Here is a 26,049-nt window from a genome sequence, read left to right on the forward strand (position 1 = left end):
CTCCAGCTCTGCTGTCTGTCAGCTCCACCTGTGCTCTTCTTCATGTTTTTACCCATCTGCAGTTGGGTTTAACTCCAGTGCTGCCTTTGGCTGGTGGGGAAACAGTCATATCTTCTCTTTCTCCTTTACTTCACCCATTCCCTCAGGCTTTGGGACTGTCATCTCCAATGACAGCTTTGGGTGCTGGGTGTGACTCTCTCTCTGCAGCCTTCTGATGGAGGTGTGAGCAGAACGAAGTGAAAATCTTATGCACAGCAGGAGGATGTCACCCTAGCGCCAGGGCTGAGGGTGGGTGACACATGCAGTCACCAGGGAATTTGGGGGGTTTTAGAAGGCTCCACCACTTGAGGAGCCCCAGCACAGCTCTTCTGCCACTCAGGCCTTGCCCTCTGGTAATTGCTGGCCTTAAAAAGCCTGAAAAGGGGTTATAGGATGTTCTTCAGGGTTTTGAATCCTCAACAAGTGGGCTGAAAAACAGGAACAAGCCTTTGTGTTGAAGCATATCAGGAATTTAAAAAGGACAGAATTTTAGAGTGTTAGATCATCTTAAGTGTTTTATTTTGTCCCATTTTTGAAATTGTTGAGCATAAAAAGAGCATAGTGCAATTTTTCAAGTGCAGTTGATACAAGAAGATGAATTCATTAGCTCCAGCCCAGACAGATTTTTTTAATCTAAAAAAATATTGTAAAGAGGTTTTATTCAGTATATGAATTCCTCTTCTCCAAGATATTTCTAAGAAGTACTGAATCTGTAATGAATACCTACTGCCTTTTTCTCTGGGAATGCATCCCGTTGTTACTTACATTAATAATAGGAATGTAGACACAGAAAGCAAAGGCAATATTTAATATTTCAGAATTTCTAAAATTCATTCCTCCTGTACTTGAGTTGTCTTTGGATCAGTATTTCTTTCAAAAAGACTGTATTTGCCATATGTGACCTGTCTCACTGAGTCAATGGTAGAGAACAATTAGGTTGAAAAGGACCAGCTAACCCATAATTGGGTAAAAGCATGTATTTTTATGATTTACCTAATGCATCTTAATAGCAGAAAGTGCTCCAATTCTGCGGGGGAGAGCCACAGACGTTGCTTGTTTAGGGGAAGAAAAAAAAAGAACAAAAATTAAGCCAGAATTACTAATGCAAAGCTAAGGAAAGGCTCCATCTCTGTTTCTGGACTGGCTGAGGGGAAGCAGATTAGAGCTGCAACTTTATTCCACAAATGTGGGTTAAAGTTCCTTCATGTGGAACTCCCTGGGGTGAGGGGATCAACCCTGCAAGGTGCTGAGTGTTTGGGCTCAGGTCCAAGGAAGCTTATTTCCAAGCTGTAAACCCAAAGGCATGCTTTAAGGCTAAGGCTGAGCTCAGATGCTGCGCTGCAGTCTGGCCCAGAGTGACCAGTCTTTGCTGGATTAAGATGTTTGAGAATAGCCAGCTTTGTGGGAATGTGAAAACAGAGCATTTGGTGGTGGTAACAAATGCACTCTTTGCTGGTGCTGAGCTTTAGCTGCCCGAGCTCCTCGTTATGGGCAACTCATTGCTGCTCGTGGGAGTTGTGTACATGAATCAGAGGGAAGGACAAACCCTTAAGGTTTGAAAGCTGAAGCAGTTCCAAGATCCAGGAATGACACACTTGAAGAGCACTCAGAGACAGAAACAGAAATTGAGTGGCTTAGCAGAGAACCACAATTCAGACACCTCACACTGTTTTATTGAAATATATTTTTATAATATGCTTTTTACTTTTCAATGTATTATTAAACTTCCTTAAAGATTAACACAATCTGTTGTCAAATTTTTCTCATGTGGCCTGATTGCTTTGCAAAATACCGTATCCTACATATGGCCATCTGTCAAAACAGCAGTGACAAAATGAATTAATCTGAATTGCAGATGTGTTAATGAATCCCTTTGAAGGGCTTAAGCATTTAATTAAAAGTAAAGCAGAACATGATAGAGAATTTTTAAAGCTTTTAAAATATTCGAAGTTATCATTAATATTTGAATTTTATTTTCAGGCACACAATTTGTTTGGGAGGATTTTTCTCTCCCCAAATCTAATTAAAACAATACAAACAAGTCTTGACCCTATCGTGTTGGCTCATCAGCAGTTACATAGAACTAAAAATATTTGCACAATGACACAAACATTAGATAATTTTCCCTTAAAATAGAAAAGAAGAATACACTCATAAATTTCAGAGTATTTCAGAGAGTATTTCAGCCATCTTCTGATCAGACTGAGTTGAAAGATGATTTTTAGTAAAAGCCCTTTGGCAGGGTTATGTCCTTTTATTATATGAATAGTAGACAAATAGTAGCAGTGATACTCTTGGGCACACAGATGTATCCATGCCCTTGGAGAATGTGTTGCTAAAAGGGACCGTGGTACTCACATGAGCTTGTTCATCTGAGCTCCTGCTGAAGCCATCTTTCAAAAGGTTTCCATGCCACCACAACAACCCTTTAACAAAGGGCTGGTTAAAGGGAAAAGACAAAAAAAATTTGAATTCTCCTGCAGTGGGATAGTTTAGTAAATGGATTTCTTGCAGATATGGAGCCTTATGAGATCTATGGGTAAATTGCAGGTGTTTTCAGCTATAAAACTCTCCATCAGCTTCAGTGTCCACTCCTAGTTTCAGACTTGTCCTCATATATTTTGCTGAATCTGGGCCTTAAACATTTTGTGCTTTGCCAAGCTCTGAGTCACTGAAAGTGCTGCTGCCTCAAATGAGCCAGTGACTAAAGCAAACCCACACTGATCATTCTTGAATCCATCTTATGTTGAAATTGATGTCACACTAGGCAGATTTTTATTTTATATAGCATGTTAAAGTTGCATAGTAAAGTTTGATTAAAATTATCTGTAATTAAGAACCATGTTCATTTTTCATCACCACATATTTAGAATTTCTTTTAACATTAGGTGAAGATATTTCTATTTGGAAAACTAACTTATGTCATGAAGTTGAAAGATTTTTGTAGAAAAGTATGTTTAAGGTGTTCTCACATAAATTTTTCCTCTAAGGAGAAAAAAGGTTTTTCAAATGTACCTGCATGCATGTGCATAAATGTGTAAATTCATATGTGCGTGTATTTTATATCTACACATGCACAGAGATGTGAAACTTAGTATGTCATAATCCATAGTAGCTACAACCTTAACAAATTGTGCATGCAAGCCTAACATGACCCATAAAGTCACAATTAATTAAATGAACTAACAAGAAAGCAGATACATTAAGCTTTGCAAAACTGTAAAATTAATATTACAGCTATGTCACCTTCACCTGCAACTGGACTGAGCAAGGGTGAGAGAGAGAGAGAAATCAATTCCACGAGTTTTGGAGAATGTAAGACTGTGCTGAGAATGTATCTGTGTCTTGTGATGTCTTGTTCTGGTGTCATTGCTGCTCTGTGGCGGGGGCTCTTCATCACCAAGGGAGTCTGGCAGGGCCATGTGCCAGGCTTAGCCAGCCAGGGGCAAAGCCTGGCTTTGCTGTCCTGGCTGGATGGCGTAGGTGGTCAAGGGTGGGTGTATCATGTACCTGTTTCCTTCATGTGTTTGCCCACGTGGCTCATCAATGGGGCTGCATCACCCACCTGTCCTGACATTCACAGAACTCTTCTTACCACTTTTGCACTGCTCTCCAAATGGTCTGGTTTAATTTGGGACAAGCAGATTAAATTTTGCTGTTGTTAAATTTTACCCGTTTGGGCTGTGTACATGTTTTATCAGAGTCAGACATGCTTGAGATCACCCACAGTGCAGGGATGCAATGAATGACTCCTAGAGGCCATTTTCCATTCATTTTCAACAAAGTTGAAACAACAAAGTCAGCAGCACCATGTTCCCATTGAGTAAGGAAAGTGGCTCCTCAGAAGTGCAACTGAATAATGGGACAACCTAAAATAATTCTCCAGTATGGAACCCCAGAGGGTCTCAGCTCTGAAGCTCGGGGGTGGAGGGGTGTTCTGGGCTGTGCCAGTGAACCACTGCCCTGCAGAGCTGCTGCAATAAGTGGTAAAAGGAGCTTTGTACTCATTCTGTGAAAAGGTGTGTTGTCTGTATGTCTGTTGTATCTGTGTTCCACCTCACTGAAATCCTTCCAGTGGGAGGAGTGCTATGTGAAAGAACCAGCTTCTTTGGGGGCAGACTTGTCTTTTTTTGTTGCTCTGGTCTGACATGGCTGGTCCAGCCTGGCCTGCTGTTCCCCCCAGCAGCATTAATTGTGTAGCTGGGACCCAAACCAGGGCCATAAGGCATCGCTCAGTGGGACTGGAGGGGTGACAAATGGGAAGGTGCTGAGAGATGCCGCGGACACGGGCCCGTGCCGGAGCTCTCCGCAGCAGCCACTTTACCTCTGACAGATCCAACACACACTATTAATTGTTTGGGGCCAGCCTGTGCCAAAACAGCCTGGGAAGGGCTGAGAGACGCTCCTGACTGTGTCTGCTTGTCACGCTCCCCTTGCTGAAGGCAGTGACAAACAGCAATTAATTCATTGTCTGGATGCTGTTGTGCTGCACGTCTGTGCGTGGCGAGCTGCCTTCAGCCAGGGGAGATGAGGCACACGGGCACCCGGCGTGCTCATCACCCGAGCGCTCTGTAATTGTGTCTGGACAAAAATCAGCCTCTAATTCTGTGAGGGCACGGGTGTTAAGCTTGGCTTATAATTGCAGGTAATTAAAATGTAAAAACATTATCTGTAAAGCCAGCTTAAATGAAAATGTTGAAGCAGACATCTGTAGCTTACCATTCACCTATTCGTTTAATTTTTAGTATTCCCCATTCTTCAATTCATGTTATATTTTAACTCATTGAAGAGAGACCTTCAGAGGTAACCAAAAGTCTGACAAGCACCAGAGCAGACCCAACTTTTTGCAGAATAAGCACAGACAGTGTAAAATCCAATTAGGGCCCAATCTGTCATTCACTGATGCCAATGGAAAACAACCTGTTCATAGATAGAGAAAGCTAGATGATGTATCATTAAATGTGCTGCATCCTGTGTCTGAGGAGGCACTTTTTTAAATTGGATTCCTGAACAATATACTTTGGTTTCTTTGCTGAAATTATAGGCAGCTGACTGGTAAAGCAACAGCTTTTTATTATCATTAATTATAAATTTTGGGAGGGGATCATTACAAAATTAGTCAATGCTACAGCTACTATCCAATAAATATTAAATGAACCTGAAGTTGCCTTCTGATATGATATAATGTTAGCAATTAGTTATGCATTTTTAAAAAAGGGATGAAAGCAAGCATGAGTAAGTTAATATAAAACATTGCTGTTCAACAGCGCTTCAAGGTTAGTACTTCACTGTATGTAATATTCATTGTAAAAACCTTGCTGGTGTTCCATACTAATGAGTAGGTGAGGTTGGGCTTTTTTTATGTTTCCAGCTGGTTTTATCTCTTCACTGCTTTTGCAGAGCCTGTACACGAACAAGTGAGAGTCAGGAGAGCTGCACTGTTTTGAGTGGAGCCCTTCTGATTTACACCAACTAGGGATCTGTCCCACAGTTATTTAAAGCAGAGTTGGTTGACAGATAGCAAACTATGCTTGGGAAAGTTAATTAAATAGTAGAAGTCATAACAAGTGGCTCTTCTGTCTCCCATGTAAGAAGAGGCAGCTGTATTGTTTCTGGCAGAGTAATTCTCTGCTGTACACATTTATTTATTGATGGTTTGGAAGAGACTCTTGCAATGGGTAATGATGTTAATATTGACAGAAGGAAATATTATAGTGATAAAGTCACAAGTAGATGCTAGAAAGTAGAAACCACTACATAACTTTTAATGATAATGTAAGTAATAATCCTTAGTATTTAAAACTATAAATGTTGATAGTTATGTCTCCTTTTTTTATGTAAAAGGGAGGTGGTCTCCAAACTCATCTCATTTAAAGGTTAAAATTGCATGGCACATCCTTTTATGTACGTCTGAGTAGTCCTGATTTGGGTAAAAAGGTGTGATATTTCGATTAAAAATCATAGTTTTTCTTCTTTCCCTTCAGTTCCAGATTATCAAGAGCAGGATATCTTTCTATGGAGAAAGGAAACCGGGTTTGGATTTAGGATTCTAGGTGGAAATGAGCCTGGAGAACCTGTGAGTATCATGTTTTAGTTTGTGGCATCTTTCAGAAACGCAGCAGTAGAATGTACAGCTGTGCAGAACTATGCTGTAGTATCACTGCTAAATAGTTACTGGACTATATGTATATATATATATATCCTGCATCTCCTCACCCTCCCTCCAAAATAAACCCAGAACTCCATAACTGAAATGGGTTTGGCTTCTCCTTCTACTTTAATGATAAACCAAATAAAAAAACACATAGGTCATTGGACGCTGAGGACAGGATGTCCTGGTCATGTTTGCAAGTATTTTGATCTTAGAATGCTCAGTTCTCTCCTTGAATTCAGTTAATTTATTAACCATAAATCCAGTGCCTGTGGGAGGTGTCATCCTTTCCTGCGCTGCACAGGTCACAGCTAGATAGTGGCAGCATGACTTTCCATGTTTTTCCCTGCCAAAATTATTTTGCTCATTTATGGGAGGAGAGACCAACAAATTCATCTCATGTTAGAGTAACTCCACCGAACTCACTGAAGATAAACCAAGACTGAGTTGGAGGACAAGCGTGTGGTGCAGAGCTTGTAAACCCTGCAGGCAACTGAAAGGGTAACTCAATCTCAGCTTCCCTGACAAGACCCTCAGTGCTATTAACCATCTTCCTGTCTGGTCACTGTCTGGTTGAAGAAGTTTCCTAAGGCTGTCTGTCCTTACAGTGAATGGACTGCCTAAAGAAACAAGATGTCAATTTATTACAATCTCACAATGTGCTGTATTCACGCGGAACCGCTTTCACAGAAACAACTTCCCCGACCAGCAGACATTTGTCAACAATTTCATGTCCCTCCTAAATCAGGTCCAACTAGGAGTGCCCCTTGCTTGCAGCTGGCTGTTGATCTGGTTCTCATGGCTGTCTCTCCTGCTGTGCCAATTCCTCAGATTTACATCGGTCACATTGTACCGCTGGGTGCTGCTGACGCCGACGGCCGCCTGCGATCGGGCGATGAGCTGATCTGCGTGGATGGGACGCCTGTGGTGGGCAAATCTCACCAGCTCGTGGTCCAGCTCATGCAGCAGGCAGCCAAACAAGGCCACGTCAACCTGACCGTCAGGCGCAAAGTGGTTTACACAGGTAGGCTGCAGTATCACCCAGCAGGGGTGGCTTTTCTTGCCAGGATCCCATCTGTTCAGCAAATGGCCTAAGGGGGAAAAAAAAGCTTCTTCTAGTGCTGAGAAAACTCAAGGGATGGACTGTTATTTTTCCTCTTTTGCCTGTTTTTAGTCTTTTTTGTTCCTGACCAAATAAGTTTCAATATTTTTTTTCCCATCAAGACTCTCTTAGTTGGCTTTCCCAGTGTTCATAAGGTTTCTGATAAAATGGGGAACTGTTTGGTTGCAGTGTACACTCATGCAGCAGACACTGTGGCCAGCTGCTTGTGTTTTCTGTATACTTCCCAAAATAAATGTGCAGCCTGATAGTCACCCTTAAACTGGGAGTGAGGGAAAAGATGATGAAGAGTCCAGAGAAGGGGAGGCAAGGGCAGAGTGTGAGTGAGGGCTCTGGTGTATGGTGGTGGCTGCTGCCTCAGGCTCAGGGCAAGCTTCAGCATGTAGTAAAGTGACCTCAGGATAGGAAACTTCAAAACATTGTTGGTTCTGGTGGGCCAGGGCGTGCATGTTTGTTGTCACAGAATCATAGAATGGTTTGGGCTGAAAGGGACCTTAGATATCACCCATTTCCAACCCTTCTGCCATGGGCAGAGACACCTTCCACTAGACCAGGTTGCACAGGTCTAGAGAGTTTTCTGTATGCTGAGTTACGCTGAGCATTGTGCACACACTGCACAAGTGTAGGATCTAAATGAACAGAAAAAAAGCTGGCAGAAAAACAAAGATGCAAAGAGAAGTGACACTGACATTTTGGCACCCAGATAAGTGATTGAAAAATGTCATGATAGCAGAGAAAATTAAGACATGAGCATGAACTTTCTAAATAACATGTAGCCATATGTTTAATACTGGATAGTAACTTTTGAGTGCTGCCTGTCCCTTTGAGTCCCTTTAGGAACTCAGATGTGGGATTTGCTTTTATTCACTCAAAGAAAAGGATATTATATAGCTTTTCAAGTTTAGGCATCATCAGATAAACAGGCAGTGATGTACTTTGATCTCAGAGAGAATCAAAATAACATTCAGGTTGGAAATTAGGTCCTCAGTGGAAGTTAGGACTAGAAGAGTACCTCTGAAATAGCTTTGTGTTCTTATCCAGGCCTGAGCTCCTTCTGCACAATAGTAAATGAGCATTCACTTCTCATTTCTTTCTTTCTTCCCAGTGTGGATAAACACTAGGTTATGTCTCTCCTCTGACAGCCTGTCTTTAATTCCTGACCAAGGTCTGGTGTGAGAGAAGCTTTAGAAGAGCATTGGGAGGAAGGGGAAGGGCAGCTGAATTTGGTATTGTATTTGTGTGTAGATTTTCTATGCAGTTTTACAGCCTCCGGGCTGGAAATTACCATGAAAGATTTAGATGCATGAGATCTCTCTTGATATTTCATTCAGAGGCATGTTACTGCAGATCTAGCTATTTCTGAATCATTGCAAATGTGGACACTTACTCTAGGATAAATTATTCAGAATCCCTTCTTTCACCTTATATTTACAGGCTTTTAAATTTCAGCAGAACTTTGTGGAGAAGGCTGTTCCTGAATTTTGGTCCCTTGCTCCTCCTGTCATCTGTACGCCAGTAGAAAAAGATTGTTCGCCTAAATGAGTACTCTCTGTCCTGAGATTCATATAGGGGAAATTTTATGCTCCTGTAATCTTAATATGAAGAATGCTATCTATTTAGTACATACTTTTGAGTATATAAGTGCAGACAGGACTTCTATCCAAAGATATTTTAAAGTCCTTTTTTCTTTTTTTTGCATCATGAAATTACAGGTTTAGATTTTGTTTGCCATCCATTTTCATGCTGATGCTTTTAAGATCTTCAACTTAATTTTGATTCACCAAATTGGAGAAGTGACCTGATTAGCAGAGGCAGCCATTCAGCAAGGACAAGTGCAATATGCTGCTCTCAGCTGCACAAATGGGCTGTGGAGAACAGGCTGAGTAACAAGAAGTGGAAGCTGTTGTGGGCCACGAGCTTTTTGCTGAGGTTGGCTCAGGTGAAGAAAAAGACTGTGCAGGGATGTAGGCAGGGGGAAACTCTCCTGATTTCCCAGCAGATGATGGCTTAGTGCAATATGGTCCAGCACTTCAAGAAAGACGTATTTGAGTTGGAGAGAGCCCAACTGGAAGGAGTCCAGAAGACCAGGGAAAATAAGGAGAGCTCTAGAAAACATGGTCTGAAAGGAAATATTGAACAAATTTGGATTCTTTAGCTTAAAGCAGAGGAGGGGGAGGAGGTATTAAACTTCCCAAGACTATAAGAGGCTGCTGCAAAGAGGAAGGGAATAATATGTTCTCCATATGCCTGTTAGATAGCACTAGAAATAATAGCCTTATGTAGCAGCAGGGAAGATTTAAGTCAGATATTGCAACCAATAGATTGCCTGGGGAGATATTTAACAGCTGATTAGACAAACATCTGTCAGGACTGATATTAGGTATAGTTGGCCCTCACTTGAGCAGAGTCTGGGCTAACCAATTTTTTTGAGATTTCTTCAAGCTTGTGGTAGCTGATTAGATTTTAAACTAATACCCCTTCCAACTTCAGTTGCTGTTAAACACTTGTTTAATATTAACATTAACAATGTTTAATGTCTGTACCAGACTGTACTGATGATAGTTGCTGGTTCTTCCATCCAGAAATGCTTCGTTCACAAGTTGTTTTGCTCATGTTGAGAGATTGTTATTACTAAAGATCCCATTAATCAAAGGCAATCAGTGCACTAATTGATAGCTTTCAGTTTAAAACTACACAGAAGGTGGTGTTGTGAGATATTACTGCCTCTCCTTCTGGCTTGTGCATATATATGTGCAACATACATATGGTTGTACATATATAACGGAGGTGGGGGTGCAATAGCTGGAGGAGGCACCTTTGAACTGATGTAATCCAGGTTTAAAATGCCACAGAGCATCCAAGCAGGCAGCACTGCACTGGTTTAACCAGGCTGCAGTTTGGCAGTGGATGGCTTTGGCTGAATGAGCACACACAGGAGAGCGTGAGCAGTGTGGGCAGTGCCACCACCTAGCAGAGCCATTGAAAGCATGGCCATAGATGGACAGACTAAAGGAGGTGATTTTCATTTACCCTTTTCTCAGTAGACACCTCTCTCCAAGCACTGTTAGGAAAATTAATCCACAAACATCAGAGGTTTATGTACAAAAAGGAGACAGAGGAGTCCTTTTACTTTATTCGAATAAAGAGAGAGGCCATGAGGCATTCCCCTGGGGTCTCTCCAATTTTTGGAGGATGCAGCCTCCCTTTTTATCCCAATTTCCTGGCCACATTTCTCTTCTCTCTTTCCCCATTGGCTGAGGTACTTGGGAGGTTCAGACTTCCCGATACACCTGATCCCAAAGATTTCCCCCTAATGTATAACCCTCCTTTTTTAATTTTTAATTCTTACTGAATTTAAGGATTTTTCTTCCCCATTGTTTCTTTCATCTTTCAATGTCTAATTTCATTTATCAGCAAACCTAAAGTTTACTTGTAAAAGCAAATATCTTTTTCCATTCATCAATCAGTGGAACCCTTCCCATTGTTTCTTTTATCTCCCAGTCATAGTTTTATCTACCAGCAGACCCACAGCTTGTTTGTAAAGACAAATCCTCTATTCCTCTAAGCACTAAATGGTGTGTTGGGGAAGATGAAACAGGAAAGCCCTATAAATATGATTGCCTGGCAAAATATTTTGAGAATATAGAAACAATAAGCGAGATCGAAATGAAAGCAAGCTTTGAGAGACTTTAGTTACTGAATGATGAGAAAACAGTGGTGTGGCCAGCTGAAAGTAATCCCCTTTTGATGAAACAATACTCTTTGCTTGCAGAAAGGTGCAAGGCTCAGAGCAGACCCTACTAGCTTAGCAGAAAGAGTCCAAAGAGTAGTTTCTAGAGTTTAAAATGTAACACAGTATGGCAACGTAATGATCCTTATAGGCCGTATGTAAATGCTATAAGATTTGTATTTTGTATTAGATTGGTTAGTGAGAGTTAGAATATTCAACACAGAAGAAGATTTATTGTATTGTAATGGGAATTACAATACAATAAATCGCTCTCTTATCTTCTCATCCTCTCTCTCTCTCTTTCTCTTTACCACTCTCTTTACTTCTCTTGGGCCTGCTCCAAGCTGTGGCTGGCAGCTCCAGCAGGGCCCTGCACCCAGGCCCTTTGCAATAAACCCCAAGTTCCAAGACCTGCCTTCAGAGATCTCTCATCTCCATCTGTCTTGCCCATCCTACCCCCATCACTGGTGCAGCCTGCTCGAACACTCTTTCTCCTCCCCTCCCCAGTTCCCAAGGCAGAGAATGAAGTCCCATCCCCGGCCTCCTCCCACCACAGCAGCAACCAGCCGGCTTCGCTGACGGAGGAGAAGCGGACGCCGCAGGGCAGCCAGAACTCACTCAACACGGTCAGCTCGGGCAGCGGCAGCACCAGCGGCATCGGCAGCGGCGGCGGCGGCGGCAGCGGCGTGGTCAGCGCCGTGGTGCAGCCCTACGATGTGGAGATCCGCCGCGGCGAGAACGAGGGCTTCGGCTTCGTCATCGTCTCCTCCGTCAGCAGGCCCGAGGCGGGGACGACGTTCGGTGAGTCCCGTGGGTTTTTGGCTTCACCTCTGGTGAGAGACGAAGCTTGCGGCCTGAGGAGGCGGGTGGGGATCTGTTTGGTTAAAAGTCATGGGCATACCCCGATTTATGTAGTTAATAGCAAAATCAGAGGTAAAGATTCGGTAGGTGTTGCCTCCTGGGTGTTGTTCGGCACTGAGTTGAGAAAAGTGAAATGACATCCCAACTTGAAGAGCTAAAATGTCACCAATGCAATTCCTGATGCTCACTTTCTAGGAGAGCCCCTCTGGGGTTTGCTCTCTGGGGATCCTGCCAGTGATGCAGTGCAGAAATGTAGCAGGTAGAATGAAATATGTCTTGTGATGGTGGAATCAAGCCAGTTGATTTAAAAGCAGTAATGCTTAAACTGATTAACTTCTCTTTGGCAATCAGGGTTATTCTGATCATCATTATGTTGTGAGCATGCCGGTAGCTGGAAAGTTTTAATTAATACTGCTTCCTGGTGAGACATAAAATGGGGAATACTGTTAAAAGAACAGGATGTTTCTTTTACCCATTTGACCTCTACCCAAATGCATTTCTTCAGAATAGGAAGAAATTAAGTTTAAGCTATGTCACACGTAATATCCTGACTTAATAAAGGTGGCCATGGTTTCTGTCTCAAGACAGTCTTTCTGCTGGGCAGATACCCATTTCCAGGGGTTGCAGCAGAGGAGATGTGTGACTGTGGTCACAAGGGTTTTCAGGATGAAGAAGAGACGAGAATGTTGACTCCATGATCAGAAGGCTTGATTTATTATTTTATGATATATGTTACATTAAGACTATACTAAAAAGCAATAGAAAGGAAAAGTTTCTTCAGCAGCTAGCTAAGCTAAGAATAGAAAAGAATGAATAACAAAGATCTGTGTCTCAGACAGAGCAAGAGCCAGCTCTGCCATGAGTGGTCAAGAAATCTAAACACCTACAGGAGACCAATCACCTGTTGCATTCCACAGCAGCAGATAACTATTGTTTACTTTGGTTGCTGAACTGCAGCTTGTCACAAGGAAAAATCCTAAGAAAGGATTTTTCATGAAAGATGTCTGCGACAGAGATGTACATACGCTGGTTTTGCAAATATGCCCAGAACAGCCTGTTCTCAAGCAGAAGTGACATTGCAAGGAGGAAACAGTCAGAGATGCTATTTTCTTCCCTTTCCGTCTCCTCCAAAAGGAGGCCAGAGGCAGCATCCATTTGTACTTTGTGAAGGAAGGTGTTCCCTTAGTCTGTGTTAGGGGTGGAGGGAAAGGAAGGACAGAGCACTGTCCATCTGCACAGCACCTCCCACAGCAGTGCTGTGGTTTGCAGAGAAAATGCATTGCAGACTCCCTGTGCAGCTTGAGTGCTTCTGGGGCATGCAGGTGCAAGAAATTGCCTTTCCCTCATTCTGCCAGGCTTTATTTTCTGTCATTTCTTGCCACTGCCCATCAGCGACACCCTTAGTAATACATCAGCACCTTTGCTGGTATTGATGTAGAACAGGCCGTTTCTAGCTCTGTTCTGGGAAGTCTGGCAGCAGAGATTTCAAGGGGGAATTATGTAGCACAAAACTAGTGCATTGAGTTCTGTCAATTCTCAGATTCTAGGCTCTCTCACACTGTCCTTGCTGCTGGAAACTGCTCTTTCAAGATAGGTGTTTTGGTGCCAGCACACAATGGTGTAATGTAAAAAAGATCAAACTGAACACAGTCTAGAAGAGAGGGCGTGCTTTTATCTTCTGAACAGATTTGCAAACATGTGTAAATAACTTTTACTGTATGAAGATTATGCTGTAATTCTTCTCTGCAGAGAAACCTTGACCTGAGGTTGTTAAAAGTTGTGTTTGCTTTAGCCCAAAATTCTTGCTAACTGGAAGTTTTCTGTGCAGGGGCTCCCAAGGAGATCTGTTGATCTGTGACTGTTTTTCCTTTAATTTTTTCAAGTATATTCAGTTTTTTCCTAACACTCCGCATGAGATGTGTTCCCTCTGCTGTCTGGTGCTTGCTCTGGACCTGCTTTGTAGTTTTTTTCTTTCATGGGTAGTATTTAGAGATGGGCCAAACTGGTTCTAATACCCACTTTGGTCACTTTGGTGTGGGCTCTTTCATCTGTTTTTAGTGGATTGGATAGAGTAGAAACTCACATCCTCAAAACAGGATAAACTGCAAACTAGATGAGGCTTTGTATTACCAGAAAGAGAAACTTTCTAACATCATGGTAAAATTAAAGACAAAATAAAAAAAGAAATCTCCCTAATGTTTGTAACTAATATAACTAATATTAACACTTTCTGCCAGTTTTCATTGCATCTTTCCAACCTCACATATCCTTGTCTTAGCCTTTTCTTCTTTATGGTCTTTCTAGTGTTGTCGTGTGTGTATCTCTAAAACTACTAATCAAATGAAGACTACAGCAGAGATGGGAAAGTGCATCTTGAGGGTGAATGTTTTGTGGATGCAAAGTGTGAGATGACCAGTGCTGTGTGCCCCAAGGCCTCTTGCCCACATAAAGGAGCTGTAGAAAAGCTCATTGGATTTGTCTGAGTGATGTTGTATATCCCCTGTGTCCCAATTCTGCATGTTATGAACAACACAGTATTTTAGAAACAGAACAACTGCATGGAACAGGAGGAGAATTTTGTCTCCAGAACACATTCATCCTGAAGTGCTCTTGCTCTGTGTGTCAGACATCTCAATCATTTTGTGTGTGGTTTTAGAGGTATTTTAATGAGGTGAACCTTATTCCTTCTTTGTTCCTACCTGGTGCCATCTAAGATCATAAAAGAGGAAGGGTTAGTAGAGGCTGAGGTGGGTCCCAGCACCAAACAGGTTACCTTTGTCAGTCTTGGCCCATCTGTAGTGGTCCTGCGCCTTCCCTGGTAGTACCTTTATTCACAGTGGAAAGAAAATGTTTCATGTTGCTTCCCCATGCAGCGCTGGTAGAGTGGGTCTGTGTGGTAGATAGGGAGCCACACTCCCTCCTAGGCCTAGAATGATTTTATCTTTCTAAATTGAGAAAGAACAAAACATTGGCAGAAGCTTGAAAAGCAGTTGGCTTAGAGAAGGACTGGAGAGGCTGACACTGATGTAATATTGGAGGAGGAAAGTTGAGTCTTCTATAAACAGTTTCAATTTTTTTCTTCAAAAACAAAATCAGATTTGGGTTATGATGGAGCTGCTAAGTGCAGTTGTAGTCAATAAAAATTGCACCATTTATTAACAGAAATCCACTTGGGGGGAATTTTGAGGGATTAACAAAACACTTTTTGTGGAAGAAGTAAAGTGTTGTGCACTCAACTAGTTGATTGCCAATGTTTTGAACACTGGCAGCAAAGCTATCCTATAATAACTTTTGCTTGATGCATTAATTAATTAACCCTTAACCTTCTCTTTCCCTTTTCAACCCTTTTTTTCCTTTTCCCCTTCACCATATTCCCACATACGTAAACAATAAAAAAAAAAACCAAAAAAAAAAAAAACCACCAAACCAAAACCAAACAAAACAACCCCCAAACTGATACAAAAGCGGGAAATGCATGTGTGGCCATGCCTCACAAAATAGGTCGGATAATTGAAGGGAGCCCCGCCGACCGCTGCGGGAAGCTGAAAGTCGGCGACCGGATCTTGGCCGTCAATGGGTGCTCCATCACCAACAAGTCGCACTCAGACATCGTCAACCTCATTAAGGAAGCGGGAAACACCGTCACCCTGCGCATCATTCCAGGAGATGGTAACGTATCTGTTTCCTGCTCTCTTGCCTCGCCCTCTTCTTGGTTCTGTTCCCCGGGATTTTTCTGTCACGTGGAGCTGCAGAGCCGTGGAGGGGTCGGTTTCCACTCCCACTTTGGGAGTTAGCACTGAGGGAGGTTGTGAGTCTCCCGTAGATTTATTTTTTGTTTATTTTTGTAGAGGTGGTTGGTTTTTAACAGGGAGGTGCTAATTCAACATTTAAAAAAAGAATTTTGTGTTCCATGCATCCGCTTAAAATGATCTTCCATAAATTTGATGGATCTCTTGATACACTTTAGTTTGATTCTTAGCTTAGTAATACAGCTTTAGAATATTTGGGAATCACTTGTTAGGATGTGTGATTCCTGAAGCTTTGTATGGACACAAGCAGGCTATAGAGTAAGGAGATCACAGAAAGAGATAAACACTTTGACATGTTTTAAGCTGTTTCAAAAGCAGATTTGCTTTTATTCTGGGTAAGTTGCTTTGGGAGCGAGCTCACTACATTTTTAAATGACTGCTTACATGGGGATGGTTCTGAAGTTGCATTTTAAGAGTTACCCTAGACAGGATCTCACTGTTTCAGATGAGAGGGAATGTGCAGATTCCCTAATAATAAGTTGATGCTTGGTGGTGAATTAAGGTCACTGAAGTATTTAATAAAAATAAGGATCTGTGTTATGTACCAGTTCCATTAAATTAATCCACAGATAGGAACTGATCAGAAACCTGTTAAAGTATCTGCAGCAGAACTAAAATTTCTGTGGTTCTAAATTCTGAGTATTTTCTTTGTTTATTGTGCTTCTCTGCCATGGATGGGTTCAAAGTGAGAGCTCATTGGGCAGAAACCTTTCCACATTGCTCCCCACAGACCAGGATGAGAAATGATCTGGTTATAAATTATTTCTGCTTAGGGTGATCTGTTTTGCACAAAAGCTTTATTTTCCTTCTGTCTAGTGGGTACCAGGTCAAATGCTGTATAATCCTCTGCTGCTTGGAGGAAATAGGGTGTTCATGAATAATAAAATGGCTGTGAATCCAGCTAACATCTGAGCTGGCCTGTGCATGCCTGTTTTGGAAGATAAACTCAGAGAAGAATTGTTCATTACCTGTATTTTAGTCTCTGATAAAAAGGGAGGTGAATCTTTAAGTAAATAAAGTGCTTATTTTCTAAAAAAGCAAAACCATCTGAGAACTAAGCAACTTCTAAATGATTTAAGAATTTTTTAAGAATATAACCTCCTGACATAAATGCTGAGCCAGGCTTGCTCATGCAATGATGTGTCCCAAATATCATGTAAATTGCTTAGGTTAGGGAAACATGTACCTGTGATTGACATCATGTATTCCTGGAGGAGATGGAAAGCTGTTCTTTGGGGAAGGAATCAACTCTGCTTTCATAGCAATTCAGGCTTTAAGTCTTTTTATTTACTGTCACTTTGAAATTCCAAGTCAGATTGCCAACTTTGCATAGTATTACCTGCATTTATTTTCCAAAAGACAGTAAGACCCAACACTCTCAAAATCTCTGAGGGTTTTGCTCTAAAACCCCATGAGATACAAGAAATCTGTCTCAGTGTTGTTTCCTTTTTGATGTCTTTGTATGCTTTTCTTGATTTGTTGTTTTCTTTTGTTTCTTTTGAGTGCTTTTTTGGCAAATATAAATGGCCTGTGTGCTGCAAGGAGGGGGGAGCACAAATCAGAAGCCAGTTGTCAGATAAACATGAAACTGAGGTGCATCACAAGACTCACAATAAACTCACACTGCTAATCTCTTCTAACATTATTAAACACACCAAGGGTTTTTGCTTTGTAATAAGTCTTGCACAAGTTAATTGGCGCAGATGACTGCAGGATTGTATTTGCAATGAAATGATGATGCTTTACCACACTTCCAGCAGATTCGAGGATACAGAATGCTGGAGCAGGACAAGCTTAGATTAGGCATGTAATTGGTGACAGAGAGTTTTAGGACAGAGCAGGGTAAGGAATCAATGAAATGTGTAGGATTTAGAACACGCAATTATAATTGTACTAAAGATAATTTTTGCTATATTCTGTTCCAGTTTTGCATGGTGGCTGGCATGTGTCCTGAAGCAGTGTCTAAAACACTGGCAAAATTATGCACAACTCCTGACTGATGGGAGAGGGTGGGCTAAAGATAGATGCAGTACAGTGGTGTGAAGATACATCTGTACCAGAGATGTGTTGTTGCTCTGCTTGGTATTATTAGTGTGACCTACTAAAGGGTAGGAATCTTGCATTCTCTTTGAAGCCCATCATCATCTGATCTCCAAATATTTGTGGAAGATTTCAGAGGCTTTTGTTCTGGATGAATACAGAACACTTAACCATGTTTTGAGGCTTTCTTATGCAGGAGACAGATTTTAACATCAAGTCATCTTTACAAAATAAACAGAATTATTTCTTAAACCCCAACAGTGTAGCTACATGTAGGGACATCTTCTGACACAAGCCAGCTGTCAGTGGCACATCATCACAAGGGTGTAGTTTGGTCATGCCTACACTGAGAGGTGCAGGCAGACCAGGGAGCCTCTCTTGCTCTCTGAGCTGCTGGACACAAGCCAGCTCTGGTCTGGAAGATGTTTCAGCTCCATATGCTGAGGGTTTCAGCATGTTAACTTGGGCACAGCACTGCGGGCAAAGGAGCTGTGTTCTTGTTGCACCCATCTGTTTAAGTGGTTCTTCTTTTTCTTTGTCCCTTTTCCTGAATTTCCCTTGACATGCAAATAGCTACAGAGAGGAAGAAGCTTCCCCTTATCTAGACTTCTCCAGAATTAATATCAATCCATGAAGGAAATGAAGTTAAACTCCCAGGATCCACAACATCTTAATTCAGACAAAAACCCTCCCATTGCTGCAATTTTGTATTATAGCTGGACTCTGTTTAATAATGGCAGATTTCTCCATAGCCTTTGAAATTAATTACTGTATGCCTGTAGCTTGAGAAGCAAACAAGGGCAGGGTAGAAGGCCTTATAATTTTATGTTGGAGACCCAGATGTTTTTATTCCGTTTTTGTCACTGCTGTCTTAGTGGCTGTGTATTCAGTTTAGATTTTTGTCTTGAAAGGTGGATCATGCTCAGTATTTTGTAGGTACTTGCAATGTGTGGCTCTCTCCTGGGTACACTGGGTGTAGACACAAAGAGGGGTTCTCCTGTGTACAGAGCTGACCTGCAAAGGAGCAGCTGCCTGCCACTGCAGTGTCTTTAGCTGGGAATGCCATGTCTGATGAGTGGCTGTTTCTGCTGACCCTGCCCATCATTCTCCAAGTGCAACCAACATAACTGTTGAGCATTTTGTGTGGTTAAGCACCATCAAGGTACATGGAGTACCACTGAGACTTCTTCTGAATTCAAACTCCCACAGGAGAGGAGGGGTGTTTTCAGAAACTGCTGGCTTCTGGAGAAATTCAGCATTTGAAAGCATCTTCAGTACTAACATCAGTTCAGAATTGGTACAATATATAGTTCTGGAAAATCTGTTGAGTTCAATACAGAAGAGTTCTGGGTCTGTGTTGCTATATTCAGCTAATGGGATTGACATGACCTTAAGTTTAGGCAGAATTTTAAGTGAGTTTGGGGTTAACTCTGGTCCTGCTGAAGTCTGATGCAGCTGCAGAATGACAAGGGAAATATTCTGCCCTGCCATACTGTGAGGGACACCTACATAGTCACTTTTAGTCATCTCAGTTTTGGGAAGCAGGAGACAGGACCTCTCCTTGGAGCCCATCCTTCCATGCCTAAAGAAATCTGCAATTTGCACAGGCTGGTGCTGGGCTGAGAGCCCTTTACCGTGGTAGAAATTAAGCTTAGAAGTTGCTCCTGCTCCCTGTATTCTCTCAGTGCACCCTTTTGTGTTACCCAGAGTTATTGATGCATTTGGTACTGGTGGCTCCACGTTTCTGCCTTCATTGCTGAGGCAGTATTGGGTTGTATTTCAGAGTAGGATTTCAGTAAATTTCGGTTTTAGCCACATTCAGTATCATCTTGTGAGGTATTGGATAAGAGCCACATCTCAATTCTACTGGAGATTGCAGTTTCTGATGGAAGAAGGACTGATAAATTTATAATCCCTGGAATAGTTATAGATACTATAAAATTAATCCACCCAACCTACAATATTTAGAGACTTAATTGGTTGGAATTCCTGTCTTTAGACAATAGACAAAACTTTGTTCAATCCTTCATCTACAAGTGAGTCTTCATGAATGTGTCTAATGGTCTGGGGGGGTTCCAATCCAGATGTCCTAATGTAATTTTTTTTTCATTTTCCAGTTGAGTGTACAGATTTATATACATCCTTATTATATTAATTTGGGGAATTGAGAAATTTGATCCCATCTCCAGTTCTATAAAACCAATGTAATGTTGCTTTTCCGTGAAATGCTTTTGCAAAACTCGTTTTTTCTTTCAGTGAATAGCCCATGGTCTTCCCTCATAATATAAACAAAATCTATTTTGCAGAATCCTCCAATGCTACTTTATTGACCAATGCAGAAAAAATTGCTACAATCACAACCACACATACTCCTCAGCAAATACCACAGGAGACCAGGTCAGATTGTTTTCCTTGAGGAGGGCATCTCGACATGCTCTCTCTTCAGTTACTTCTTCATCACTTTCACGTCCCATGAGCTGTATTTTTCCTCTCTCCCTCTCATTCATTGCAGCAGGAACAACACCAAACCAAAGCAGGAATCCCAGTTTGATTTCAAACCACCCCAAGCAGCACAGGTAAGGAGTATCTCTCTAATTGTTTTGCTTACCACTGACTGTTGTTTCCAATCTGCTTGAGGGCTGTGTTTAAATAGTTCCCTTGAAAATTCCTACTGAGAAGCTGTTCTCCCTTAGTCTGCTGAAAAGAAAGAGGAATTTGCTGATTAGTTTCTTAATACGTGTTGCTGTTGTTTCAGCTGAGAAACATTTCCAACACGTTCTCATCAAGACTTTTGAGGGAGTAAAAATAAAGAAAAAAAGAGCTGACATTTTTAGGGCAGTAATAATTTTTGTGTTTGTTTATTGAATTGTCTGTTGTGAGGGGCCTCTCCAGAAACTATTGTTGTGTGCAAATGATAAATTCAGAGAATAAAAAAGAGGAAAACTTAGTAAGGGGCGATAGCTGGAGTGTTCCAGCTTGCACAGACGGCATCTTATTAGAAAGATTATCTATCTCAGTGTTAACTTTCCTTGCCAGTGGCCATCCCAGAAGTAACATCTTCCATTAGGGACTTCAAAACATCCCCATAATAGCATTTGAGGAAAACAATGCAAAGGCTTCTGAGCTTCTTGCAAAGGAATAAATGATGTGGTAACAACACAAAAAGCCAGCACCATGGCACAGGCTCACCCCAGGTGCCATTAGACACTGCACTAAAGCTGGCACTGAAAGGGAGGTTGTCCTTGCCTTTAAAGGTTGGTAGAACCTTTAATCACCTTCCTAAAATGTCCCCTCCTGCCCTGGTGGTGCTATGTAACAGGGGTGCCCAAAAATGCACCACAGGACATAGCCAAACCCACTCATTCCAACAGCCCTTCACCAACCACCAGAAGTCCAAATTGCAGAGTGAGGTCTGAGGAAGTAGCAAATCCTGGTCTGCATGTGAAAATTCAACTGATTTTCCATTTTTTAATGATTACCAACAAAGCATTGCTTGAACAATTCCAACATGAGCGCGGAGCAGTATTTGACTTTCTGTTCAATTGGGCGTTTGCTGTCTTCTCTCCAGCAGGACCAAGACTTTTACACTGTTGAGCTGGAAAGAGGAGCCAAAGGGTTTGGCTTCAGCCTGCGAGGTGGCCGGGAGTACAACATGGACCTGTATGTGCTGCGGCTCGCTGAGGACGGGCCTGCTGAGAGATGTGGGAAAATGAGGGTATGCACAAACTGGCCTTAAAACCACCTTGCTTTGGAATAAGCTGACTTCTCTGCCTCTCCCTTCTGCTCTTTCAGCTAAGAGGGAAATTAAATGTGATCTGAAAGTGGTTTCTATTTACTGCTGCTGATGGCATCTGTCACTCTTGGTGCACTGTCTATAGCAGTGTGTGTTCAGTGGAAGATTTCACCCCCTTCTTCCAACACTGCTTTCCAAACTGTAGTACACGATCTGTTGTTTAATGCCTAAGGGCACTTGTAGCAGCGAAAATGGAACAGCCACAGTCTTTGCCTGCTAGTGGGCAGAGAGGGGACAGAACATGTCTATGGCCCAGGGGATAAAAAATTACAATGTAGGTTCTGATTAACATTAATTGTTAACCTCACATATCAGCTAAATGACAAACATTATATAACAAGGGCATATGTTATAAAATGCCTACTGGAGAAATAATTTGACAGGTTTTATGTAGTCCTTGGACCTTTGTTAAAGAATGCATTATAACTTTCCCAGATATGTAATTGTCTCCAGATATGGCATGTGAAGGGTATTTTCAAAATTCTTGTGCTAGGGGTAAATCTATGGGTTCAAAATTTTGCTGATGAAAATATGATGCAAAATCAGTGCTGCCCTGTGGAATTCAATGCTTTGACATGCTCTTCCATGCCCTGTTTTCTTCTCCTGATAAATTATTGTATTTGCAAAATCAGATTTGCTGATTCATAGTAGGTATCTATATCCAAGTTATATATCTATATCAAACTATATCCAAGTTAGAAACAGACCTGAAAAAGCTCTGTGAACATCCCAGTTGGAGCAGACTGTGAAACAAGCAACCACTTTGACTGAAGACTTTACAAATTATCAAAATTAAATAAAATAGCACCAGTTCTAACACTGCACTTACTATTGAGCAATGCAGTAATTGCAAAGTGATTTTCAGAACAGCAGTGAAATATTTTGATACCTCAAGCTTTCTCATCATCTTCATGTCTCCCAGACTCCTACACAGTGGGCACTCACTGGAAGGAGTTGGGCATGTTTAGCTTCACCTGATGCATAGTTGTTCCAGCTTTGCTATGGCCACTGTCATGTGGTGTGCTGGTAGGGACCCTCGTGGGGACTTGTTTCTAATCATAATCTCTTTATTACATTGGCAGATTGGTGATGAAATCTTAGAGATCAATGGAGAAACTACCAAGAACATGAAGCACGCTCGGGCCATCGAACTGATTAAAAATGGTGGCCGCAAGGTCCGCCTGTTTCTGAAACGTGGAGATGGCTCTGTCCCAGAATATGGTGGGTCAAACTATGAAAACATTCCTTTCTTCCCTGGCATCACTCCATGAATATTTGTCTCAAGATCTGAAGCGGGAATTCTTTTTTATTTTCCTTTCTCACCAGTGTCTTACCAACCTTTGCAACATATAATTGCCTCGCTTGTGCTGAATTTTCTACACATTTCATCCTTTGCTTGCTTCCATGGACTTGGGGCGCAGTGTAAGGCAAGATCATCATAGCAGTATTTTTTGGTGATCAGAGAGGAAAGCAAAACAAAACAAACCTTATTGTCTTGTCCAGCCAAAAAAGGAATGTTATTGAACTGTGCCAAACTGTTTCTCAGCGGCTGAATTGTTGTTTCACATAGGTCTCCTCTTCTAATCAATGCAAAAACTGGGATCCCGAGTTGCTATTCTGAAGCAGTGATTTATTTTTTTTGGTTAGGTTTTTCTCTTAGTTCCTGTCTGTATCCATAGACATGAATGCTGAGATGGCTTATGAGATTTTTGCCTTTCCTTAATATTTATGTAAATATTTATAAAGTTATTTGAGAAAAAGAAGGGAAAAAAAAGCTTTACTGCAAAAATATATTGATTTGGCCTCCTGAGCCCTTTTCTCCCCCCTTAAACAGTCTGCTGGTTTCAACTAGTTCATTTGTAAGGTCTGAAAAGGTGAGGAGGTTATGAAAAGGTGCTCTCATGTCTGTCTTGGGGGAAACAGTCAGTCCTGGTTTCTTACTAAGAATTGCATTAGATTTCCTTTTCTTCCCCTGGAGGTTGGATTGCTGGGTGGCTTAACTTAGCACGCTATTTAATATTATAATTATGTCTTATTTATTTGAGATAATTGTCAAATATTGTGCCCTCGATGGAGGGCTACTCCCAACCAAAGGTCTTTGAGGTTTCTATAGAAACTGATGATTGAAGGGATGTCCTTTATACTTTCCTCCCTGTATTTGGGTTATTTCTGTGTCAGTGAGTTCTGTGTTTATCATTCTCTCCATGCCCTAACACCAGAAAAAAAACCCTTCTGCACAATTTATGAACTAGATTTTATTTTCATTTACTGTACTATGTTTGAGAGTTTCTGCTCAGTCTGCTCATTATTTAACTTAAAATGACCAATTCAGAGTATAACCAACAAACAATTGAAGTGTTTAACGATATGGAAGGGAAGTTGTGGGTTTACACTTCTGTAATATAAATAGCACACCAGAAGGTTCAATGATGGCACTGAAATTCTGTAATGTTCTTTCTACTTTTGTCTTTTCCTATATTCCTTTGGATGTACAGTACTGTATCATATGCTAGACTGCATAAATACCCTGTAAATTAAGTGCTTCACTTCTCAAAGCATATGTCTGTTGCACTGAGGATGGAAATCCATCACCAATTTTCTTTTGGCTAATGCTAACCACTAAACGTTCGTTCTCCAAGCAAGGATTTAATATACAGGGGTTGCACTACTGTAAAGAATATCCTTGTAACATTTGGGACTCCTTTCTCTCTTCGTTCTGTTCGCTGCAGTCGCAAATGGTTCCTCTAATAATGTTAAGTTCCAATATTTTTCTGACTTGATTGGAACGTGCTTCTCTATGAGGCTGTATATTTTTGTAATGAGTTTTGTACTTATTTTTAATGTTGTGGTCTCTGGTGGACTTTATTTTTCGTTGTTGTTTGATTGTTACTGTTTTTTCTATGACATTCTGTGTCGCTGTTCCAGCTGTCTTTTAGAATGGATGCTCTCGTTGTCTGGGTTATTGAATCACCTCTTAGATGTCTCTTTATGTCACAATAATAACAACTGCTGTCTTTGCAGCCTTATATTTGGGTGAAGCCTAGACAATCTGACTGGAAAAATAAACTTTCTTTATTCTAAGATAAAATATGAAGATTTTTCTTTCTTTCATCTTTATTATAGGGAATCTAAATTTTCTACTTTTCTCTTTCTCTTTCTCTTACTTTTCTTGGTGCTGGGCTCTTCCTTCCTCAGCGATGATACCTCCTAATATCGCTGCATGTATGAGAAATGACAAGCTCGGGGAGTCTTGCTTCTACCTTATGGGCCATAATCAAACTACGGTTTGTAGCTAAAATCAATATTAGGTGTTTTTGTGCTGTGGCCTAATTCCCTCACATTGCTTTTCTGCTTCGCTATATTCTATATGTACAGCAATTCATCCCGAACACCCTGCGTCCCCCAAATTGTAAGTACACACACCTCAGGACATGACTGAACCTCGCTTGTACCTTGTGTGAGAGGCAGGTTGCCACAAGCCACGTGCTTACAGCCACAGGAAAGCAGCGTGGTCCCATCCCCAGCTGTGGCCTCAAAGTGCTCATAGAGCAAAACTGCCCACGTGTGAGTTGCAACATGGGTTTCACTTGGAATTCACAAAAATCACAGCCCATGCACACACCGACCCTCCCAAGCTCAGGACTGGAAGTGCCATCAAATGGGAGACAGTTGGCATGATGGCAGGAAGAATGTAGAGTGTTTGGCTTGGTGGGAGGGAAGGCAAAAAGGAGAAAAAGAGGGGAAAAAAAATAATCTGTCCTCACAAGTGTTTGTGAGGGTTTTCAGTCATTGCCATCAGGGCATTCCACCTCAAGGTGGGTGTTGGGGTGCAAGTGTAAGGAAGTGGCTAATGCCAGCCAAGCTGCCACAAAGGAGTTACTTTAAGAAAGAAAACAAGAAGCAAATAAAAGCAGCACTTGCATTAAGGCAGCGCAGCTACTTTAATGTTTTTCATGTTTGTAATGAATCATTCATAAACATCCCTTATGAATGTCAGGAGTAATTGTAGCTTAGCTGCAGCAAGGGCTAGGGTTTAGTTTGGATGTTCTTTTTCTACTTCTGCTTTGCAGTTTGTCTTGCAGAGGCAGCTCAGCTCTGTATTTTACCTCAAATAGTACATGAAAAATAATGAACTGGAGATTAGATTTGAATCAAAGCCATTCTACATATTACAATATCTTTCCATTGCTTTGATATGAAAAAATCATAACTACTGTCATCGTTGTTTGAATCATTGTGGCAAAACCAAAATCTACCCTAGGACTTTACATAACATGGTAGAACTAAGTGAGATTAAGCTATGCCTTAAATGAAATGGAAATGGCGTGATTACAGTCTAATTCTCACACCTTCAAAATGTTATTTTACAAGGTGAAAACTTAATAATCAATTCTATTTTCTGTACATTTTCTGCTATTTGAACCGAGGCCTCCCACACCTGGAAGGCAGTTCTTTATAATGTCTTAAAAGACAAAAATTGTTTCCTAAAGGCCCTTTTTATTGGAA

The 26,049-nt window shown here is 41.4% G+C and overlaps 1 protein-coding gene across 8 annotated transcripts in view; it reads left to right on the forward strand.

The window, feature by feature from the left end:
• Positions 1-26,049, forward strand: part of MAGI1 (membrane associated guanylate kinase, WW and PDZ domain containing 1) — a 338,177-nt gene that overhangs the window by 308,900 nt on the left and 3,228 nt on the right. For 4 of the 8 annotated variants that reach the window (XM_066558201.1, XM_066558202.1, XM_066558203.1 and 1 more), the window contains 10 exons: positions 3,277-3,354; positions 6,024-6,115; positions 7,022-7,214; positions 11,548-11,841; positions 15,367-15,570; positions 20,057-20,147; positions 20,263-20,326; positions 21,319-21,465; positions 22,626-22,764; positions 24,739-24,827. In XM_066558201.1, the coding sequence (XP_066414298.1) occupies positions 3,277-3,354; positions 6,024-6,115; positions 7,022-7,214; positions 11,548-11,841; positions 15,367-15,570; positions 20,057-20,147; positions 20,263-20,326; positions 21,319-21,465; positions 22,626-22,764; positions 24,739-24,827 (1,391 nt within the window). Of the gene's footprint in view, positions 1-3,276; positions 3,355-6,023; positions 6,116-7,021; positions 7,215-11,547; positions 11,842-15,366; positions 15,571-20,056; positions 20,148-20,262; positions 20,327-21,318; positions 21,466-22,625; positions 22,988-24,738; positions 24,828-26,049 lie in introns of those variants that run through there. The other 4 variants (XM_066558207.1, XM_066558206.1, XM_066558209.1 and 1 more) reach the window with 4 other exon arrangements.

Source organism: Molothrus aeneus, chromosome 12 (genome assembly GCF_037042795.1).
Source record: "Molothrus aeneus isolate 106 chromosome 12, BPBGC_Maene_1.0, whole genome shotgun sequence".
NCBI classification, from domain to species: Eukaryota; Metazoa; Chordata; class Aves; order Passeriformes; family Icteridae; genus Molothrus; species Molothrus aeneus.